The 8,720-nt window shown below is 62.0% G+C and overlaps 1 protein-coding gene across 4 annotated transcripts in view; it reads left to right on the top strand.

Annotated features, from left to right (window-relative positions):
• The first annotated feature begins 384 nt into the window (after positions 1–384).
• Positions 385–8,720, top strand: part of ARAP3 (ArfGAP with RhoGAP domain, ankyrin repeat and PH domain 3) — a 59,228-nt gene continuing 50,892 nt past the window's right edge. For 3 of the 4 annotated variants that reach the window (XM_034778959.1, XM_034778958.1, XM_034778956.1), the window contains exons 1-4: positions 385–514; positions 3,182–4,377; positions 7,382–7,443; positions 8,349–8,422. In XM_034778959.1, the coding sequence (XP_034634850.1) occupies positions 3,221–4,377; positions 7,382–7,443; positions 8,349–8,422 (1,293 nt within the window). In that variant the 5' untranslated portion in view covers positions 385–514; positions 3,182–3,220. Of the gene's footprint in view, positions 515–2,637; positions 2,845–3,181; positions 4,378–7,381; positions 7,444–8,348; positions 8,423–8,720 lie in introns of those variants that run through there. The other variant, XM_034778957.1, reaches the window with a different exon arrangement.

Here is an 8,720-nt window from a genome sequence, read left to right as displayed (position 1 = left end):
GGGAGGGGGCAGGCGCAGTGCCAGAGGAAGGAAGGAAAGGAGCAGTGCTCAGGATGGGAGGGGAGTGGAAGGGCAGGGGCAATGTGGGAAGGGTGGGGGCAGGGGCAAGGGCAGGGGCTGGTGAATGGGAGAGGAAGGACAGAGGCAGGGGACAGAGCCAGGGAGGGAGGAGGCAGTGCTGTGGGGAAGGAAGGTCAGGGGCAATGCGGGGGGGGGGGCAGGGCCCAGGGGGGGGGGGGGAGGGGCAATGTGGGGGGGGGGCAGGGGGCAGTACCATGGGAGGAGGCAGGGGCAGTGCGGGGCGGGGACAAGGGTACAGCGGCCGGTGGATGGCGAGGAAGTGCCGGCGAGGGGAGGGGCCGGACGGCCGGGGGAGTGCGCTGGGTCCCGTCCTCCTGTCGAGCCCCAGCCGCAGTTCCTCTGAGCCCGGCGAGCAGCGCAGAGCCCTGTGGCCGAGGAGCGGCCCGGGCTGGCGGCCGCGCTTGGTACAGCGGACGGCGCTGCAGGGCGAGAGGTGAGGGGCTCCGGGGACGGGAGGGGGCGCAGGGCACCGCCTGCGGCTCTGCCAGGCAGGACTGGCCGCGCTGAGCGCCCGGAGGGGTTGGGCCGGGCCGGGCAGGCTCCCCCTTGGGGCTCGGCTGTGACAGCGCAAAGGGGGCGGCCATCCTCGGACTCGACATCGCTCGGCTCCAGAGTTAACGGCCGGGAGCGGTGACTGGCGCGGTTCGCTCCCCGCCTGGGCTTCTGTGGGCTCGGGCAGCCGGGCCAGGGGCGGGGGGTTCTGTTCTCCCGGGCTGCAGAAAACAGTCTCTTTCTGTTGAACAGTTGGCAGGGGCAGTCAGCTTCCAGTCCCGTCCCTCCACCCCCGGCCCCCCAGCTAATGCCCCCTGGCGCCTGGTACCAGGGATCTGAGAACCCGCCCTCCCTCCCCCCCAGCCAGTAAATGCCCCCTGGCACCTGGTACGGGGAGGGGGGGAGAAGAGGCTGAGAACCTCCTCCCCAGTCTATGCATCCTGTGCCTGGTACTGGGGAGTTGCGAACCCCCTCCCCCAACAGTCAATGCCTCCTGGTACTGGGGAGCTGAGAAACCCCCACTCCCCTCCCAGTCAAAGCCCCCTGGCGCCTGGTACGGGGGGCTGAGAATCCTCCCCACCAGCCAATGTCCCCTGGTGCCTGTGCCTGGTACTGGGGGGCTGAGAAAGCCCCTGCCCTGCCAGCCAATACTCCCTGGCACCTGGTATGGCGGGGAGAGGGCTTCCTACAGATAAATGTTTCTTTCCTGGCCTCCATGGCTGCTTGGCCAGATCACCGTTGCCCTGCACAGTCTCTGCCTAGTTATTTGTAGGAAGGTGCGATTATAAAGCCACAGCCTCAGGCAGGCTTGGGATCCTGCTTTGCTATTGCCCCATCTCAGTGGATTAGGTTTCCCTTTCCTTATTACAGAAATGGGCCTGCCAGAGAAGGTCCAGATGGTTGAGTGTCAGCACAGCCTGGGTCCTGGCAAATGTTCCCACTGATATACAGGCCTGCTCTAGCCTGGGCACCTTTCCAAAACTAAATGGCATTAAAAACATTCATGGCATTTAGTGTAGGACCTACACATAAACAGCTGTGCTTCCTGCTGTGATGGGGAGAGCTCTCCAGGTTAATTGGCATACCAGGCTTTTTAGCTAATTGGTTCTGGACAAATTAATGTATCCTCTGTTCTCACTACCTCTGCACACGCACAAACACATCTGCACAACAGCACCCACACTGAAGTGCATGGCTACACGTTGCTGCGGACACCAACAGACTCTCACAGCCTCATACATTACACGCTCGCAGACACACCAGCGTACACTTGTGCACAGATGCGCACCTACCCGTTCCCAGTGCCACACATTCCCTGTGCAGGGCCGACAGGGCTCCTGCAGGGAGGCGGGAGGGGGCTGCGTGGGAGAATGTGAGCGGCAGGAAGGAAGGAAGTCTGCCCTGAACAATAGGGGGAAATGGAGGAACTGGAAACCCTGCTGGTGGCCGTGGAGTCAGCGCAGCTGGCTTGGTGCAGAGCAGTGTGATTCATGGGAAAAGGACCTCACAGCATCGTGCTGCACACAGGGCTCCTGAGTTCTGTCCTGGGACCTGGGATGGAGGGAGCTCTGCTGGCAGCCCTGTGCTGGGAGCAGAGGAGAGCTGGTGTTATTATGGTTTGTGTTACTGAAGCCCCAAGCAGGATCAGGGCCCTGTCATGCTGGGTGCTGCACAGACATGCAGGGAGAGACAGCCCCTGCCCTACAAAGTCCCAAGGTATCCGAGAGGCCTTATCTGAAGGGAGAGGGGCTGCCCCTTCAAGCTGCGTGGGCAATCTCCCCAGGCAGTGTGGGGAGCACAGCTGGGAGCCTGTCTGGCCTGGAATGCATGTGGCTGGGGGCTGTGTCCCAGATGCTGTCTCCCTGGGCTTGTCTGTGAGTCATGCTGACCTCTCTCATGCCCTCCCTACCGTCAGGGAGATTCTGATGCTGTTCTTCCAGTAGCAGAACAGAACCCTCCCTGAGCCAGCCAGCATCACAGAACCCTCCCTAGGGAGGGGCCCAGCTGCACCATGGGTATCTGCGTTCCCTGTCCCCGCTCCACAAGGGACGGACTGAGATTCTGGACACAGCAAACTGCCCGATATCCTCCATACCAGCAAAGCACAAATCCCAGACAGAGCTATGTGCTGGCTCCTCTGCCTAACTTGCCTGAGGAGGGGCTGGCAGGGATGGAGTCAGTGATGCCCATGGACAGGGCTTGCTTTTGTCTGGCCAGGGGACAACCCCGTGTCTGATCGAGTCAGCTCTGTATCGGGAGCCAGAGGCCTGTGTGAGTGAGACCCTCACAGGCTGGGGTCGTGACCTCTCAGATAAAAGGGGGGTCAGGATTGGAAGGCTTGGGGCAGGGTTTGGGCAATTGATGCTCTGGCCCTTGCTCAGAGTGCTCACCCCTCTGGCAGCACATGAGCCCACTGACTGCCCATGGCAGGATCTAACAGAGCTGGGAGCAGAGCAGTCAGAGCTCACAGGGGGAGTCCTAGCAAAGCGCTAGCATGGGCATGGATCCTACAGGCTCTCCCAAGCACTGGGCCTGCTGGCTATTCTGTGGCACTACCATCTCTTCCTGTCTCTTCAATGATGCCGCAACCTCTCTTCTCTTTCCTCAGATGATGGCCTGACAGTCCCCTGGTGGGGGTCCACAGGCCATGTTCTCCCCGTGTGACGCCGACTCTGACATCGCTGATTGGCTGGCCACCATCCATCTGGAGAGATACCAGGAAACCTTTAAGCAGCATGGGTTCCAAGTGGCCAGAGATGCTGTCTCCCTAGGCAACAAAGACCTGCAGCGGATCGGCATCACTGCCACTGGGCACCGCAAAAGGATCCTGAGTCTGGTGCAGCAGACGCAGCTGTTGGTGCAAGACAAAGGCAGGCCCATGGCAGGAGATGCCTGTGCCAAGCCTGGCACATGTACAGAGCCCCTGGATGTGCCCAGAGTGTGCCAAGCAGGCAAGGAGAACAATGGGACAAGTACTGCTAATGGAGCCCCAGTAGCAGCCATTGATGGGCTTGGGAACCACCAGCGTTCAGCTAGTCCCAGCCAAAACCCACCTCTGGAGATGGAGCCTGCTCCACCCATTGCCAAGCCGGTACCCAAGCCTAGGACGTTCTTCCAACGCCCTAACCCAGCAGCAAGGCCAGAGCAGGGCCTGGTGCCCACGCCGCTGGCACGGACATCAGTGCCAACACGCAAACCTGGCTGTGAGGGGCCTTCTGCTGCTTTCATTGTACACGAGGGGTTTGTGCCAGGGGAAAGCTCCATGGATCTTGGGCGCTCGGAGTTCACCCTGGAGCAGCAGGCCGGCTCAGGAGAGAGAGGCTCAGCAGGCCCCCAGGCACCCCAGCCTGTGGGAAAGGAAAGTGCTATGGAGCCTACGCCAATGCCCCGGGCTGGGGTGGCTGAAGTGGGTTTGGATGATGTAGAGATCCAGGCTGGGTGTGGAAAATCCTCTCCTTTCATCCCTGGTGTCTCTCCACGCCTCGGCCAGGGGATCCAGCCAGCTGATTGCAGCCCTGCGAGCCCAGGAGTGAGCCACTCGCCGTGCAGCTTCCCATTGTCTGCTCCAACCAGCCCTGCTGCCAATGCGCAGAGAGAGCCCTCGCCAGCCCCGGGCGCCCCCTCCCAGCCAGCCTCTGCATGGGGCAGGATGGAGATGGTTTCCAATATCATTTATGAGGGACTTGAGCCCCCTTCACAACCAGCTGGGTGTTCAGGGGATGAGGAGCCTGCGAGGAATCAACCTACCCCACGGCCACTGGACTCAGCTACACAGCAAGGGACCACACCAGCAGAGAAGCCTGAGTAAGTGTGAGCCTGCTCCTAACACCACGGTCTGCCCTCTGCCTGGAAGCAGGAGGAGGGGCAGAGCTCAGGCAGGGCAGGGCAGGCCGAACCCCTGCTGTGCCCCTCATGTCTCCCGGAGACATTGCTTAGGTCTCCCCTGAGAGCCTCGTCCAGCAGTGCAGCCATCTGGCCTAAATGACAGCCCCAGGCCCCGTTTCAGGCCTCTGGAGGTGGGGGGGAGGGCATGCGTGGACCCTAACAAAGCCCCTTTCATAACACTCCTCTGTGCTGAGGTCAGAAATGAGGAGAGCCCTGCGGCAAGGCGCACAGCATGGATGGGCCAGGCCAGGCCAGGATCTCTCAGGGCTGGGGGCACAGGCCAGTGCTGGGCCCTGAGCGCGGGTTACGCCCTGAGGAAGGGATCTGCTGGACCTTGTGGTCCTCTAGGCAGAAGGGAACTTGCTGAGGTCACTTTGGGGCCGGCTCAGGAGCAGTGGAGGTGCCTGTGGCTAGTGGGCAGCATTGCTGTTGTTCCAGGATCTAGTTACTAGAGGTTAAAAGAGGAAGGAACTGTGCCTGCAGGTCACAGCACAGGGACCCTCCTGGGGTGGGCTCAGGGCCCTGGCTGGGTCACAGCGCAGGGGGCTGAGCCAGGCTGGGGAGGGCTCAAGGCCCTGTGGCTGGGTCACAGCGCAGGGGGCTGGGCTGGGCTGGGGAGGGCTCAGGGTCCTGTGACAAGGTCACAGTGCAGGGGACAAGCTGGGGAGGGCTCAGAGCCCATGGCCGGGACACAGTGCAGGGGGCCGGGTCGGGCCAGGCTAGGGAGGGCTCCGGGGCCCATGGCCTTGTCACAGTGCAGGGGCCGGGCTGGGGAGGGCTCAGGGCCCAGTGGCTGGGTCACAGCGCAGGGGACCTGGCTGGAGAGGGATCAGGGCCCTGGCTGGGTCACAGCGCAGGGGGCTGTGGAGGTCTCAGGGTCCCGTGGCCAGGTCACAGTGCGGGGGCTGTAGCGGGATGGGGAGGGCTCAGAGACCCATGGCTGGGTCATCTCTAGGGCCCTACCAAATTCGCGGCCATGAAAATATGCATCACAGTCCATGAAATTTGATCTCCCACCATGAAATCTGGTCTTGTGTGTGCTTTTACCCTAAACTATACAGATTTCACGGGGGAGACCAGTGTTTCTCAAACTGGGGGTCCTGACCCAAAAGGGAGTTGCAGGGGGGTTGTGGTATTGCCACCCTTCTGCACTGCTGCCTTCAGAGCTGGTCGGCTGGAGAGTGGCAGCTGCTGACTGAGGGCTCATCTCTGCAGGCAGCAGCACAGAAGTAAGCGTGGCAATACCATACCATGCCATCCTTACTTCTGTGCTGCTGCTGGCGGCAGCTCTGCCTTCAGAGCTGAGCTCCCAGGCAGCAGCCGCCACTCTCCAGCTGCACAGCTCTGAAGGCAGCGCAGTTGTCAGGCATAGCGCAGAAGTGAGGGTAGCAGTACCACACACCCCCTACAATAACCTTGCAACCCCCCGCCAACTCCTTTTTGGGCCAGGAGCCCTACAATTACAGCACTGTGATATTTCAGATTTAAATACCTGAAATCATGAAATTAACAATTTTTAAAATCCTATGACCATGAATTTGACTAAAATAGACCGTGAATTTGGTAGGGCCCTAGTCATCTCCCTCAGTCCTTGCTCCCTGCCTGGTCCCCTCCTCACTCACCTGGGGACGCAGACTCTGCTTCCCGCACTAGCTGAGATGGAGCTTGCTCCCTTGGAATAGCAGTGTAGCTGCCGTGGAATAGTGGGCCAGCTACCTGGGTCCTGTCCCGCCCAGGACCCTGGGTGCATACTCTGGTGGCTCGCCTATGCTGCTGCCCGTGCTGCCATGGCCACACGGTTATTGTCTAGCTAGATCGCAGCTAGTTGGGGGATGCCTTCGCCTACTGTCCCGACGCCGCATGCACCCGCCATCCGGCCATGGGTGGGCAGCTCCCTGGGTCCTGCTGCATGCTGGTTCCTGCCCTAGTCTCTGGCACTGACCCGGCAGAAGCAGGTCCCACAGAGCTGAGTGGTGACAGGTGGGGCAGCCAGCAGTACCCCTGGCAGCAGGCACAATACCTGGGGCTGAGGGGGAGCCCAGAGCTCATCTGCAGGGAGCCTGCCCGTGCCTCACTGTGCCATGGAAAGTGGGCACTTTTGGGCTGGGGGGGGGGGGGTGGGGCAGGCAGCACCAGGCTGCTGCATCAGAAGGCTTGGCTGATTATTTAGAACTGGTGGCCAATAGCTGGGTGGCCGGGACAGACCTGGGGGAGGGAATCTGAAGTGTCAGTGCCAGGCCTGGGACATGGACAGCAGTAATGGCCTGAGCCCACTGGAGAGCTAGGAAAGTAAAGCTGGGGGCGGGGTGGGATGTGGGGAGCTGTCTGGGCAGGCCAAGACCCTGCCCTCCAGACACCCCTCGTTGCACTCCAGGATTGATGGGAAATTCTGGGGGAAAGAAGCCTTCAAACCCTCGCCCTCATCACAGGCTCCCCTGTGGTGGCACTGGGGACGGGAGTGGCTCCCCCCCAGTCACAGGCTCCCCCATGGCAGCACTGGGGAGGGGAGCACCCACTCCAGTCACAGGCTCCCCCATGGCGGCGCTGAGGAGGGGAGCAGCCCTGCTCCCATGGCAGGTAGCCCCTCCCCCGCCAGCCTGGCCTGTGCAATCAGAGGCTGGGGGTAGACTGTGGGTGCAAGCGCCAGCCCTTCTTCCAAGGGCCTTGCCTGGCCGTGAGGTCGGAGCCCTCCCCACATCCTGGGAGATTTCCCTGTAGACACTGACTGGGACGCTGCACCAGGCTCCTCAGCTCCCTCCCCCCAGCCTAGTACTGGGCCTTCCTCTGCCCCACGCTGCTTGCTGCCCCCTGTCTGGGCAACGCACCCCGGGCAGGGTTGCCCCAAGCGCAGGCTCCACTCAAGAGAGTGCCAGGTGGTGACCCTGCTGCCTGAGGCTCTGACGTGTTTCCTCTGCTCTCCTAGCTCTCCCAGATGGCCCAGCCTGGACCTGCCCCCCATCCCACAGAGACCTGCCAGCTGGCCAGGTGAGATCTGGAGGCTGCAGCGCTCTACGTGCACAGCCTGTCCCCACAAAGGCGCCTGTGTCGCTTCTTCCCGGGATGAGGGTGGTGCAGGGGCATGAATAGAGTGTGTGGGAGGTGGGCCTTTTGGGGGGCATTAGTAGAGTAGGAGGGGATTGAGGCCCATACAAGGATGGCGGGGTGGGGCATTGCTGGAGTGGGGGTGGGCAATAGGGGAATGGGGTAGGGAGGGGCTGGGGCCCATACAGGAATGGGTCTGCATTGCTAGAGCAGGGGTTTGAAGCTCATATGGCAGTTGGGGCACTGCTAGGGGCGGGTGGGCGTTGGGGCCCATGGGAGGGCATGGCTAGAATGGGAGGAGTTGAGGCCCATATGAGGTTGGGGGTGGGGCATTGCTAGAGTGGGGGTTTGATGCCCATACAGGGATGGGGGTGAGGGCACTGCTAGAGCAAGGGGAGGTTGGGGCATCTATATTTTTCTATGGCTTTGGAAGCTGCCAGCCCCCCAGAACCCACCCAGTGGTGTCTGCTCCAATGGTGGCCACTGTCCCCTCTGGAGGATGACTCCTGGGTTCTCTGTCTAGCAAGGGGCTTGTCCCCAGACACAAGCCTGGACCACCCCGCTGGGAAGCGCTGGGGGTAGGCGGCGCTGCCCCTCAGTGCTGGGCCATGGTCCTGGCTAGGGTGGGGGGCACCCAGATCCAGTGAGAGCTGCTGGTGTCAGGGGCGTCCCTAGGGGTGAACGGCGTGCCCAGCGTCCCACACCAGGCCCTCCTGCCTCCCACAGCAGTGCCCATGCGCTAAGGGATAGAGTCACCCACCACATCCCCTTTAGGTCCCCAACCCCCCAGCTCCAGCAGAGCGCTGGCTAGCAGCTCACTGCCTTTCCTGCTATGTCTGTGCCCGCAGAGCCTGCTGAGGAGCCCATCAGTCCCTACTGTGAGGCCGTGTTTGGAAGTGGGCTCCCTGCCCGGGAGCAGAAGGTGAGGGCCCGGTGTACAGACTGGAGGGTGGGGATGTTTGGGCTCTGCTCCTGCCTTGAGTCTGGATGAAACAGGAGCAAGGCCATGCCCTGACTTCCGCTCCCTCTGGCCACACCTTGCAGCAGTGTGTGCTGGACCATGGGCCTCGGCTGCTCGGCGGAGTGCAGGCCCTGGCAGAGCCAGGCGAGGGGGTGGTGCTAGGCTCTGGCTTCTGGGCACTGGCTGGTGCAGGGGAAGGCGTCCAAGGAGGCCTGAGGTTGAGGGGTGGGTGGCCTGGGCAGACAGAGCCATGGAGCAG

The sequence above is a fragment of the Trachemys scripta genome, chromosome 8, assembly GCF_013100865.1.
Source record: "Trachemys scripta elegans isolate TJP31775 chromosome 8, CAS_Tse_1.0, whole genome shotgun sequence".
Lineage (NCBI taxonomy): Eukaryota > Metazoa > Chordata > Testudines > Emydidae > Trachemys > Trachemys scripta.
The sequence above is the reverse complement of the archived record's forward strand: the minus strand, read 5'-3'. Positions and strand labels throughout refer to the sequence as shown.